Source organism: Temnothorax nylanderi, unplaced genomic scaffold (assembly GCF_030848795.1).
Source record: "Temnothorax nylanderi isolate EJ_2023f unplaced genomic scaffold, tnyl_v1.0 TNYL_tig0015_pilon, whole genome shotgun sequence".
NCBI classification, from domain to species: domain Eukaryota; kingdom Metazoa; phylum Arthropoda; class Insecta; order Hymenoptera; family Formicidae; genus Temnothorax; species Temnothorax nylanderi.
In genome coordinates this window covers 498,320-512,767 of record NW_027249077.1, presented here as the reverse complement: position 1 = coordinate 512,767, position 14,448 = coordinate 498,320, and the positions used below count along the sequence as shown (strand labels likewise).

The following is a 14,448-nucleotide window of genomic DNA, read 5'->3' as shown; positions in this document are numbered from 1 at the left end:
TTTCCACGTGTGTGTATTTGTTAATTATTCGGTGGCATGTGAAACTTATTAGCAAGCGAAGCCACCGATGCGTCGAGATCGTTATCAGGCAAATTAAGTGATTTCGCGCGCGCGGGGCGAGTCATCAAAAGTGATACGCTAATTAAGAATCGCGAGACATTGGTCGTTGTAGTTAAAAAATTGAAATTCCGGCAGCCTTATAATTTATTAAAGACAAGGATTTAATTGTAAGATTAATCTAGGATTATTTTTAATTAAATATATTTATATACCGCTTGTTTTTGTCTTCTGAATAATCCTGATTATAATCTCAATTATGACTAATAAAAGAACTTAAGGCTGAAGGATCATTATTGTCGAGAGAAGTGATATTTTTCTTTAATTGAGCAATTTCAAGGCGATTTAATAATGATTATGACGAGAGGGGTTGTTTTTCTTGCAATTTTCTCAAGACTAATTGCGTAACACGATTATTTTCTTCCGTTGAAACTGTAATGATACTAATGATAATAATGCATTGTGACATTATTGAAGAAATTAGAGCCGCTTGCACTTCATTACAATCTCTCCAGAAGATTATATGTTACTTGGTTATCGCCAAGTTCCTCGTCATTGAATAAAAGGTGAATAACAGCAGGCTAATTGGAAAGTCAATGTTCTAGCGAGGAATTATCTTTTAATGCGTGTGTCATACCGCGTCACATGTCAGATGAAATGAAGTCAGATAAAACACGAATACCTACCTAATCGATTGTCCGTACTTTTATTTTGATATATAAACCAGTTTTATATAATTACATTATCGTTAACACCAATTCTTTACGATTTCACTGTTTTAATGTAATGTATTTTCTAATATATGCACACGTGAGTACAAAAAACTTAGCTTCTATTTTTCTCATTTAACAAAATCTGTTTCTGATGATTTTTACTTGCGTTATTTTCAAACATACATTCGTTCGTTCTATCCGTTTCACATTAATTGAATACTGAGCTTTTCGCTCCCGTAACAAGTTTACATCAATTACATCTAATCCTGCAATGTAAAGTTCATATCACTATGCTACTACATATAGGCTGCGTTTCGATTTTTAGATTTTCACTGCCAATACTGAAAATTTATAGTTTACGTGACGTAAACTATATATTTTTAGTACTGGCAGTGAATATGGAAACGCAGCCATAAACTATTCTCGGACGGATTTAAATGAGCGTAACACTTTCTATAATACGAGGCGGTGAAACATTTACATACTCTTTCTAAATTATTCACGGTACTATATTTATTTAGAATGTACGAAACCTAAAACTGAACCCACAAGAGGCATCTCGAGAACAAGTGAAATGTGGTATGTTATTATGTATGTCGCTCTGCAAATATAAATCGATACTTCAGACATGCGCGGTTACATCGGAATTCCAATTCCGTCAAATAGTCTACTTTTTAAAAGGATGCGCAAGATGCCTTTGTGCAGTTTCGCCACAATCGTCGGAGAAGGGTGAAATAAATAGATGGAAACTACTTCTGTTATCTGTGGAAGTAATCGATTTTTTCCGCGCTGCTGCCGTTAAGTGCAATCAGGCGCTTCGAAATAAGGCAACGAGATGTAAAGGACTAACAATAAGAAAAAAAATACTTTTATTTCAATACGTAGAAAATAATAGTCAAGTACTGTGTCAGGGAATGAATCAATTTCCTCGTTTATAATCTCAATTATAAACTATATATTTACCGCAGTATTATTCAAAACACATAATCCTAAACCCTGCTAAAATCTAACTGTTTTACATGAGATGAGCCCAATTTTTGTTGTTCGTTGCTGACGGCCAATGATCAATTAAATCCCACCTGAAGATCCGATCGAACTTGAAAATTTCGCTGTCACATTGACTAGCAGACTGATTATCGACTAATGCCTCTTAGCGAAACGCCCGATTCGTTGCTATTTACACTGATGGCTGAGCTAATAATGCTTCTCGTAGTCGTAGCTGTTGTAGTGCGCCGGCGAGACGTACTTGACGATCGGCACCGGTTTCGGGTGTATCGCCGGCCCGACTTTCTTCACGACGGCATTGAATCCGTTGTGATCGTCCGCCGTGTACTCAACGATGCGCACGCTCCCGTCGGGCTCGTTCACGCTATACGAGCCGTGGACGACGTCGCCGTCCCGCACCTCGTGCTGGGTCTTCACGTCACCGGTATGGGGATCGTGCACGCCATAATTGAAGGTGTATCTCGGGTGCGACTGCAACAAGCGCACACAGGGTCATCGTTATAACGCGAGTTTGTGACGAGTTAGCGACGAACGTCTGCATACTGAAACTGGCGCCAGAGACCAGAGAGAGCTTTAACTGCTCAATATGCACATCACGCGCGCGCGGGCTCGGGTTATTTATTTTATCCCGCGCTCCGATACTTCCATGTAACTTGCAAATTGCTGTAAATACAGATTTTGATTGCGCGAACGTAGTAATCGTACATAAAACGGAATTCATTTCCAAAAAATTGAAAAGTTCAAGAGACTCGTAACTTAATTAAATAAATTAATTTACATAATGTAATTTAATTTACCGAATATGCTTGAATATGATATAGGATGCTTTTGTATGCTGCGATTTTAAGTTGCTAATGAATTCATTGATAAATTTGTGATCCGCAACTGTAATAATACGCTACTTGCCACGCACAGTTCCGCGTGCTTTTGAGAGACGCGACGCGTTATATCGTAATTATCATCCGCACACGTAGCGCGCTGTTTCCTCGTTTTGCGATATTACTTGGAGCGCCGCTTTTAGTGACAATTAACATCGCGAGAAAGCGACAACAATGAGCGTTGCGGAAAGAGGCTCGACAATAAGATACGGCGAGGACAGAGGAAATACCTTCGTCACACAGACGTCGCTTTTCAAAGAGAGAGAGAGAGAGAGAGACAGGAATTTAAATTAACATGTACGCCTCAGGCACCTGGAAGCATCGCGAGACTTGAAGAATCTTGACACTTTTCAGAAGGAAACGTGCGAGAATTTATATTAAATGCCGTTAACGAAGTTGAAACGGTGGAAGTCGGAGTGTGGGAGAGATAATTGAAGTTTCCCTTGAAACCAGATACGCCGATTACAATGTTTGTTGTAAATATTATTAAGTCGCACTGCTTCTGTGAAAGTGCTTCAGAAAAAGAACTTTTGAAAGTTCTCCAAAAAGTATCAAACAAACATATCGTGGAGTATTTCTACACGAGAATCGAGATACGTGCTCTCAGCAATAAAATATTACAAACTTGCGAAAGAAAAGACGCAAAAAGAGATACTCACGTAATAGTCGTGATCCTGATCGACGTGTTTGTAGCCGTGATATTCGTGATCCAGAGACGCGTCCACGTGTAGCGGCGCGGCGGATACCGCGTGCAACGGCACCGCGACCGTCGGCAGAACTTTGTATCCGGCGGATCCAATGTATCCGTCTAGATCGCCGTAATCGCCGTAGGACAGGCTGGACAGGCCGTGGCCGCCGTTGTAACCGCTGAGAACCACCGCGTGGCTGCACGCCACCGCGGCGCAGAGGAAAGCTACCGTCTGAAAAACCACAATTCGCGATCGTAAATCTCTTCTGTGGGAAAAGCGAGATTGTTAATACGCGCGAAGTTGTGTCAAGGATTCGATAGTTTCTTTGAAAATTCCTCCGCGGCTTCGAAGTGTTCGCTTCTCTTTTCATTTTCTTCGCTCTTTGAAACATCCTCTCTAAATATATATCTTCCCTCATCTACTTAGCGCCGTGCCTCGTGCAAGATATTTAATAGCATCCAAAGTGTAACAGCGGATAATCGATACCCCATGCGATGCAGGCGACTTTTCCATTAGTCACTGTCAATGCGAAATCGCGGACGAAGCTAAGTTTGTAAAGTCATCGGGGCTGATTTATTGGGAAAGCCTTTCCGGGAACGCGCGCTTCTTGAGTTTCAATATGTTTCGTTAAACCTCGGATCGGAAGTCCTGTCGATGAGAAGAACCGTCTCCTCTTTTCACTTTCACGTCGACCTTGTTATCCGCCGGCCAGTAGATGGTATAAGTCAATGAAACGCCGCGGAAGTGGTTAAGAATTTCGCTTGTTTAAGCGTCGCGATGAAAATGATACATCGCGAGTAAAAGGTTTATTACACCCCCGGCACGAATATTCATGCCTGTGAGAAAGTCGACGCGGATTCCGGTACTTTGAGGTAAACCGGAGGATCGGGAAGAAAGAGAAATCTGATTTGATCAGAAGGAAAAAATCTTAACTCGGAATGTTAGTAAAATTCTCTTTATAACTGCTTTGAAGATGTACAATATTACAGTAACTTTAGGCGAATGCAATTACATCTAAAAAAAAATTTCCAAAACAGATTGTTTTTAAATAATTTGAAAAGTATTTATAAAAAATGTGTATATATATATATATATACATATAAATAACTTTATTATACAAGTACAAGTGCCAAATAGATGATCTACAGGATAATTCACAGAAATGAGAGGTCTATTTCTACGAAATCTATTTTAAATTTTAATTAGAGATAGAGAGACCTATCTAATTAAAATTAAAATTAGAGATAAGTAGAATTCATTACTGAATACATGCAGATAAGTGATTTTATTGTAGATAAGAAACTTTGGCATATGACACAAAATTAATGATTTTTTTTCTTTAATTAGAACTTAAAAGGGATAAATCTCTAAATCATCTATTTACCAGCTCAACCAAAAGCAATTTTGGAATTATCTTTTCTGCTCTCTTGACGGAAAGATCCATATAGATAAGATTCCGCAGATTTCGCGTAATATTTGGCGATAACATTATAACGGACGCCCTAGCCAAACGAAAGAAAGAGAAATAAGGGAGATTCACTTGGACGATAGACGCGGCCGCGGCGCGGCGCCGGGAAGTTCTCTCGAAACGCGGCCGATAGGAAAAGCGACGCACATATTTCCCAACCACCCACACCCACTATCTCGCGTTCATACCACACTCGAATCGCGGCGGGCCTTCTCTCCTCGTACCTTCAGCATGATGTGTTTTCCACGATGGTTTCCACAACGCTCACAGCACGTTTACCGTATGCGAGACTGTCGGGCGCGAAGTCACTGATAGCATTATTCCCGGACGATGGGCTTATATCCATCTCCCACCTCAGGATGGCTCCGTTCCGGGCAAAAGCTCTCGGCCTCGGGTGCCACCACTCTTTCAGGCTTGCGTCTAGGTTGTACCCTACCCCCCGCGGATCTTTTTGTGGATGAGAAAACACACGGTACGATCCACGTGCTCGACGACGCGGCGACGGTGGCACACGTCGGCGTTACTCATTCGTGCGAAAATCCTGAAAGGGATTCGGCCGCCGTGTTCAAATCGACCGTCACGCTCGCGATTCGATCGGAGAAGATAATTGAAAAGTTGCTGGTAGTTGCCGCAAAAGTTACGGATAGAATTTGGCCGCTTTAGTTAATCGATCAGGACGGGCGATATGGAATTGCCTGTATTGCTCGCGGGAGAGTCTTGCAGTTATTCATTAAAAATGTAATGGATTGATTCGGCCATCAGAGCCGATTATGTTGAAAGAATAAGAGGTAATCGTCGGCAGATAAACCTTATTTTTCAAATTCTTCGTTTCGTAACTATGTATGCGGAGTTTAGACATAATTTATTCTCAAACAGCGGAAACTGGCCAAGTAAACGTGAAATTGAATGAAAATGTCAAAATGATTCAATCTTCTGTCACTAATTTGGCGAAAAACTCTAAATTTAGTAGCATATCTATATTTAGTTATCATAAAAACCTCGTATATTTTCAACAAGAGATTTATGTTACACAGAAGTTTATTTCACATTTATATTAAATTTTTTTCTGTTTATCTAAGAACACACATGAGTGTTTCTCTTTAATGTGGGAAATTGCTGACATAAATAATACTTTATTATTAATATACAACTTATATATATAAATTTATATTAAATTTTTTTCTGTTTATCTAAAAACACACATTGAATGTTTCTCTTTAATATGAGAAAATGCTGACATCAATAATACTTTATTATTAATATATAACTTATATATATAAATTTATATTAAATTTTTTTCTGTTTGACTAAAAACACGCATTGAATGTTTATCTTTAATGTGAAAAAATGCTGATATAAATAATACTTTATTAGTAATATATGTCACGTAAATATAATAGAAAATTCTACTAAAATCCAGTTTTCAGGAGAAACTTTCAACGAATTTAAATAAAAAAGTATTTAAATATAAAATTGTATAAAACACTTTTCCGTTGAACATAACTGAATCCATAACAATGTCGACTTACTATGTCCTTTTATTATTCAATTTAATTATAAATTGCAGCGTAAAGGCTATATACAGAATGAAAGAACAGTCGATTGCTTATGCATCATTCTTACTGCGCGCATAAACGTTACGTCATGTCTTAGCGTAATAGAAGCAAGTGATCTCACTCTTTCACTCACTCTCTCTTTCCTCCTCTCTTTTACTCTTCACATATTCGTAGCCGAATTACTATTCTTTTTTTTTTTTTGTGAAATCGCTTGCGCATTTTTCTTCGTAAGAGAGAGAGAGAACACATAACGCAGAGAGAACGCATAAATAATGCGGGAAATTTACGGCGAATTCCTTTTCGGACGCGAAATAAAACCGGACAACGCGTTACAGAACATCCTGAAGAGAAAGGATATATTCATAAATTACACACGAAAAACTGGTTGCCGCTTTTTACATATGCTCACTTTAATAGAATTTTTATATGCAAATAAACTTTTACTAAATTAACAGTCGTATGATCTTATAGATTACATCTTATATAGCTTTAAAGAAACCAAATTTCGCATCTTATTTTGTGATGCTTCTTGTTTCATAATTATAGTACATAATAATTAGTGCCATTTTTATATCATATGTATGTATGTATACACACACACACACACACACACATATTACCAAATATAATACACAACGTCCTTATATACAAGAAACTTAATTCTCGAATATATCTCTAGTTTTAGCCGACAAAGGCGTGGTAGCTTCAGTTCTATTCTTACGCAATTCTTGACAAAGCCCGTTTGTCTTCGCAATGAGCAATGTTATTTCTTTGCGCACGTAACGTACACATCATCATCGTTCCGTGAACGCAATCCGGCAACCACCTTTAATAAAAAAAAGGTTGGTCCCGCCCGAGTGATTACCGGCGCGATCTATCTGGATCAAGATCATAAGCGACAAAACCTTTCGATCTCAGCCCAAATTCTTTTGTTGCGCATTTACGTAATATCGTGCCGGATGTTCAATGTTTCTCTGAGGGAGAAAGAGAGATTGCATGACGCTCCATTATTTTCGTGCGACTTGTTGAAATTTATTATTTTAACTGTATTTGAAGTGCGTTGTATTAATTCTGGCAATAATCGATTTAAAATTTCGCACGTTGTTTATTATCTTAGCGGTATATTTTTACGTAGAATTTTTTCCCCGAGAATACAAATAAGCTTTATTTATGTTTCTTTTTATGAACATGATCGACATATAATCGTACACGATCAAAATGTAATTTCGTCAATTTATGTTTTTCTCGCAATTATCAAAGTGCGGTAAGAAAAATACACAAAACGGCTCTTGTTATTCGATCTCTGCTCTCCGTTTATCGCACGGGCTGGATCTATGTGTAACGTTGTGCGATCCAGGCGTGCTGAATCGCTCGATCGCCGTCACGCTCGCGTTGACGTTTCACAACTTGCGAAGCGCGCGGAGTCGCGCTCTAAATTCAAATTTTTTGTATCGTGCGCTAATAAGCAGTAGCCCATTTCTCCGCTGTTATTTCCTTTTTTTTTTCTACCAATGACATTGCCTGCTGGACACGTAATTGAAGGTTGCCCGCTTCCGCGGACGATTTCGTTAACCGTCGAGATATCACCACTTTCTTTCGACTCCGAGCCAACTCGTTTTCTTACGCAGTCGTTTATTACTTGACGACGGTTGTGGCAACAAGATTTCATAAGGGAATCTGGTGCTACGCTGAATTAAGTTCGAGTCTACTTGGGCGTCTTTCAAAAGGACAATAGCGAGGACGACGACGACGACGACGACGACGACGACAGCAGCGACAATAACAACAAAGAAAAAAATGCGTCGCGAAAGAGTTCTTCATAAAAAACGTATTTCAATCAGTTCAATACTTTTCGACCTTATTCGAGGTAAGTGAAATCACGGTTAGAGTAATTCATAGAGAGAAACTCTCTTTGAAGGAAAATGATTACCCTCGAATATTTTAGCTAATAAAAATTCTGCAACTCAATGAAGACGTAGTAAAAAAGGCTTATATATATAATTTATATATGGTAAAAGAGTATCGTTTAACATAGTTTATATTTCTCTTGCAGAAAATGCGTTGTAACAATCTTACATTTAATTTTACATTCTATACATTATCATTCTGCATTCACTTTGAAACAACAAAAAATACTGTAAAAAAAACGAAGGTGTCGGTGAGATCAATCCATTTATTCGCCGTTATGTAATATATGTCAGCTCAGATTGCAGGTAAAGAATTATATAATCGTATGTCCTTCGTAGGCACCAATTGAGATGACAAAATAAGGCGTAACCGTTGACAATGTGGTCGTTGAGAGACTTAACGACAAGAATAACAGGTGTACTTATAGATCTCAACGACCCTTTCTCGCAGTCTGTATAATTAAAAACGCTACTTGTCTGTTTGTAAAGCAAATCGATCGAATTTGACGAAATTTGTTTGCAAAAAAAGAATTATTCTCTATTTATAAATTTATTTATGGTCCATGTGTGGGCAGATTTAGTAGTAACTAAATGCAATTTTTTTACGTTAGCTTCTATCGTGTATAAAGGAATGTAATGTTTGAGATTTCGTATCAGTAATTCAAATTTTCAGCGTGTACATATTTCAAAAATTTTACCGTAGTAAACAAATATTATTTGAAAGTGTACTTTCTGGTTGTATAAGTTTTAACTTGTCAATCATGTATACAAAGAAGGATGTTTATATTGAAAAAATTCATCAATTTCTTTTTATTTGCTCAATCCTTGTTTTTGACGATGACGAAATATTGGATGGTAAACTGCGATTGTAGAAATATGGTGAGACACACACACGCGGAAGTAATAAGAACTTTTAGAGCGGAAAATATAACCTACATCTTCTGTACGAAATTCTTTCTGAACGAAATCACGGAATCGTTATATTTTTGACATTTTCCGTCTTGCTTTTTATTAAAGATCCACGTGGCACTCTTCTATTAAAAAAGGATTATAGGAGTGTAGCGAATCGAAAAATAGAGTATCTTCCAATATTGATCAAATTTTTGTTTAAGAAATAGACTAATCATGTTTTTTTTTGTTAAAAAAACATTTTTAATAATAAAATTAAAATGCAAAATTATATAAAAAATATTAAATAATAATAAACAATAATTAAAAAATAATAAACAATGATAGCATCCTAAATAATCGTTGAAGTCTGATCGTGCCTGTATGAGGGCCAAGATTTTAGCTTCTGTAAATTATCTAAATTCTAAAAAATAGGCATTTTTCAAATTTTATATTTGAATTATTATTTGTTTAAATTTTATTTTTTGCGAAATTAGATATATCTAAACATGGGAATTACATTTTCTTGAAAAATTTTATTCTTTCTTAAGATAACTTAAGAAAAAAGTTAAATATAGGAAAAAACCTCCGTGAATCAATATGGAATAGTAGATATTAAAAGTGTTACTTTAAGATTGCAAATTAATTAGATAAATCATGTGTTTGAGTTATCATGCACTGAGAAATCTATTTAGTTGAATCAACTAAAATCTTTGGTTGGATATGAGTTTGGTTGGATAAACAAATTCTTTAGTTAATATAACAAAAAATTTAGTTTAAAAATTTTTTGTTATGTTAACCAAATTTTTTGTTATATTAACTAAAGAATTTATTTATCCAACCAAAGATTTTAGTTGATTCAACTAAATGGGTTTCTTAATGTGGTCATCGTTTTCAAAAATGTTTTAAGAAAAGCACGTTTGAAGTCTTGGGACGTAAATTTTGCAATTTTTAATAATTTACTTACAACTATTAATCTATACCAGTTTCATTTTTATGACTTTAAACTAGTGGAAAATAAAAAAAAGTTTCTTGAAATATGGTCTTACAGCCCCTTAATATAATTCAAGCACACGTTGTGTCAATATTTAATGTACTTAATCTTTGCTTTATTTTGATAAAAAGTTTTGGCAAATATCTCTATAATTTCAGTAAAATATTATATTAAGTAAATGTACTTAAGCTGGAAATTAATTGAACCAAAAAACGTCACTCTCTTAAATATCTATTTCTTTCTCTAATTATTTAACGAAAAACTAGAAAAAATGAGCTTATTTTTTTTATTACGCAACACCATATGACAATAAATGTCGTCTGTACTTTTCGTCTTTACAAAGAAAAAATCTTTTTCAATTCAACGAATCTACTTTGTTATCAAAGGAGCCCCACACACACATACGCACACACACACACACACACACACCTAATATTGCACTTCGCAACCTGGAAGAGACCCGCGACCTGTCCCCGTTACGATTCTAATAACCGTGAAGTCGTGAGAGGTTCACTCGTGACTTTAATGCCAAAGAGCATCGGCAAATACGCTCGACGGTACACCGTGAACAAATAAACCGTACACATTGTAAACTATAATGAAAAGAAAGATAGAGAAAGAAAAGATCTTCGTGTATATGTACTTAATAGAAGTGTATACAAGAAACTTTGAAAAACTAAATTAAAAATACATAACTATTTACAAAAATTTACTTGTAGAAACTTTGAGGTGCATATCTCGAAAATATGAAATTGAAACGACCCGGATGATAAGACTTGTTATTTTAAATCAAATCCTGCAATTTGTTCGATTAGCCCTAATCTGTTAAACATCGAATTTTCACTACATAACAGTTCCGAGGCGAAACGAGAGAAGGCGAAAGTGGAGACGTGGAAAGGCAATAAAACTAAAATTAAATCACAAACCACGTTTAAATTAGTCGTTTAATTGGGCCTTATCAGTGAAACCAGGAAGGGTCAATACACCCTTATCCGTTTTAAGCCATAATGGATCACGTCCTCATCTCGTTTTAATTATTATTCAAACAGCGAAGTGTGTTGTGATAATCTGCCGTTTTACGGAGACAATTTGCGCTGAGGAGGGACATCCATTTGACTGCGCGGCTTTGTTTGTACAAAGAACCCCGGCCACACACACACACACACACCCACACAGTTTCTGCCTTCCGTCCTTTTCTCCTGCTCTCCTCCTGTCACGCCTGTATCAATCCGCGACGTTCTACACGGCGTGGCCCCGCGACGTGGTGACGCAACGTATTGTTTACGAGCCGCATTTCAATACAATCGTGTGGGAAATGTACGCGGCGCACGAAACGTGGGGAAGAAATGTCTCGGCGTATCCTTGGCACACCCCGAACTACGTTCGTACTACTGGCTCTCTTGAGGCCGCTTTCGGCCGCAGCTCCAACCTTAATTCGGCGAGTCGTTTTTGTTTCAAAGCCCAAGGATAAGCAGTTTCCTCTCCCTACCGTACGTGACTATCCATCATTCACTCGCCGCCGACGCTACGATTTTATTAATATCCTTGCAGTTAAACGAGTTTCCATGTAACAATTTTCTCGGGATCCCCTTGAAAGACACATAACTTATTTAGACGAATCGTAATAAAACTGTGCTCCTTTACAGAATATTTCTCAGTTATTTCATCATAAACCTACAATTGCTTGTAAAAGGCTTTTCTAGAAAATTCAGATTTTTAATAAATTCACTTATATAAAGGAAGATTCAATAAAAATTCGCAAAACTTTTGTATCAATTTTGTGTCTCGATAATACAAAGTCTTCGATAGTAGATTTTGAGAGAAAAATCCAGGTTTAAATGATCGGACAATCGTTCGAAAATTAACAAACGGATAATCCGGAATTATAAAAAGCCGATCAAGCCGATCAAAATAATGTTCAATCAATGATATCCAATTATCAATGAAATCCGGATATTATTGATCGGACATTATTCTGGCCTTGATCGGCTTTTTATAATTCCGATTAAAAAGTATCAGATTACCCGTTTGTCAATTTTCGAACGAGTTATCCGATCATTTATTTCTCTCCAGTGCACAGTGTAGGCGTGACATTTCGATCGCAAAAATTTTCCTCGCGTTACCGGAGCTGGTGAAGCGTTTTCTTTTTCCTTGAAATCGATGAATTTTAGCTCGCGGTTTGCAAAGCGATGATGCAGCGCGTGGTAAACGTGGCGATGCGCAACGCAATAATTTGCGTATTATCCGATAACGTATGACATTGGAGCATCGGTATATTTTCCGCGCTGTTAAGCACGAGGCGATACAATGGAAACTGCTAATGGTATAAAATGATAAGTCTAATGTAAGATGGCGATCGGCTAATTATCCCAGTACGCGGCATCCGTAGCGCGGCTTTAGCCGCGCTCCGGAATTTACAGACAATAGCGATAGCCTGAATGGCGTCTCTCGGCTTGAATGGAACACCACACATCGCGAGAAGTGCGGACCGAAACAATTTTGTATTTCCTCGCGGTAAGTGAGATAAATTAGCTCAGTTTATTAAACGGGGATATGCACGTCGAAATATACATTCCTATATCCGATTAACTGCGTTATATAATTATCCAGTAGCCGAATGAAGAACAACCTACGGTGTCATGTGCAGGAACCTGTGGTTGGTTCCACAGGTTCCACGCACCGACGTAGCTAGAGTTTATTTAAATAACAAAGTGATTCAGCAGCGGTTTCTACCGGTGCTACGACAATCATTTCTGTCATTTACGATTCAATGGCATGCCGCCAGTGGAATACTTATTACCGTTACGCAGCGCGTTTGTTGCGAAGGAAAGGCGAAGTGTCATGTATTACGGCACGAGAGCCGTATGTGCTTCTGGAGGGTAAAAGTGTTCCGACATGTTTTCCAGAATGATCGTTAGAAAATGCGCCGTCTATACGATGGATGCGCTTGTTATTCTGGAGCAGTAGTACGCTTGTAAGAGAATAGTCGACGTTCCTGCATTCGGATTTCGCGCACACACGGCCATTCAATGGCGAACGAGAGTGAAACCTCTCCAGTTGAATAACCGTGTCGTAACGTCAGGAAGTCAGGAATTTTTCTGCCTAGAGAGTCATTCTTCCTAATACGCGTATCTTTATTATTCCGCGCGGATCTCAAATTGGAGAGGCATACTATACGCCAGCGAAATCGATTGGCTGCCGACGAATCGATAAGGCATCCGCTTTTAAAGAGGATCCTTCGACGTCAATTAGATATATCCAATTAGATAACACGATATCGCCCGCAATAATAACGCAATAATAACGCGAAGCGAGTGATGCCTTGCCACTAGAATTTATGAAACCGAGAGGCAGTCGACGGAAAGGAATGACGATGCCAATTTGGAGAGAGAGGTGTTATTGTAATTCCCTAGCCACGTGCAGGTAACGTCTCATCGTTTATTAATCGCGAGACGTATCAGGAACGCATTAGTAATTTGTAATTCCGTCGCGAATGCATGGCCGTGCTGGCTTTTAATCGGTGCGGCCAATTTTATCCCACGCCGGAACAGCTCCGCACGCCCTGATATTACCGCTTGTGCAAGGGTCGATTAGAAGGGGCAGAGTCATCGTATAGTCGTGAGTAAGACAGAGGCCCGGAGAAGAGAGAGAGGAGGAGGAGGAGGAGGAGGAGGAGGAGAGGGATAAAAAATGGAACGAGTCACTACGGCGATCCACACGTGTTTACACGTTCCTGTTCCCACGTCTTAAAACGGGGCTCCGCAATCGCACAGCATCTCAGCCTCATTATGCGGCCTTATCTTACATCGACGGAGACAGACTCCGCTTCCGCGGCTGAAAGTCCTGGCTGCATAAGTCGGAGAATCAAGGATCGACAGACATATATACACCGCATGTAGCTCTTGATTACCGCGGAGCGCGGCGCAGTCAATTTCGCTCGAGCGACTGATGACTGAAATACCCGAGTAAAAGAGGATTGAGAACCACCACAAAGGAGTCGGCGTTAATTAAAGGTCGCAATAATATATCATAATACACACGGTTTTGATAAAATCACAGATCTAATTTTCGAAGCTCTCGAAAATTAACCCGTTCGCGCCCAATATCTCGCACGACCTACTCTCAATAAATTCTCAATAGTAAGTCGGCGCTAGCGAGGCAGCGATGCGTGGGCAAACGTTAATTAACGCCCGACCGCGATTAGATTGGCATCACGCGATCCGTCCCAACTCCCAGGTAGAACCGTTTCCAAGGTAGGCCGGATGATGGACGTCGTCGCCCAGCCATCATCGC

The 14,448-nt window shown here is 38.5% G+C and overlaps 2 protein-coding genes across 8 annotated transcripts in view; one reads left to right on the top strand and one right to left on the bottom strand.

The window, feature by feature from the left end:
* Cdase (neutral ceramidase) overlaps nt 1–14,448 on the top strand; it is a 51,851-nt gene that overhangs the window by 21,452 nt on the left and 15,951 nt on the right. The window lies entirely within an intron of this gene.
* On the bottom strand, nt 741–5,174 carry Cpr6 (cuticular protein 6). The gene is made up of 3 exons (XM_071698210.1): nt 5,035–5,174; nt 3,313–3,573; nt 741–2,246 (listed from the first exon to the last, which is right to left on the bottom strand). The coding sequence occupies exons 1-3, from the start codon at nt 5,041–5,043 to the stop codon at nt 1,965–1,967; spliced, it is 552 nt and encodes a 183-aa protein (XP_071554311.1). The 5' UTR covers nt 5,044–5,174; the 3' UTR covers nt 741–1,964.

Bases quoted from the DNA above. Each gene is read 5' to 3' on its own strand.
- Cpr6 (XM_071698210.1), bottom strand. The intron at 2,247-3,312 runs GTGAGTATCTCT...CGCTTGTTGCAG, and splicing joins ATCAGGATCACGACTATTAC to TCGCACCCGAGATACACCTT.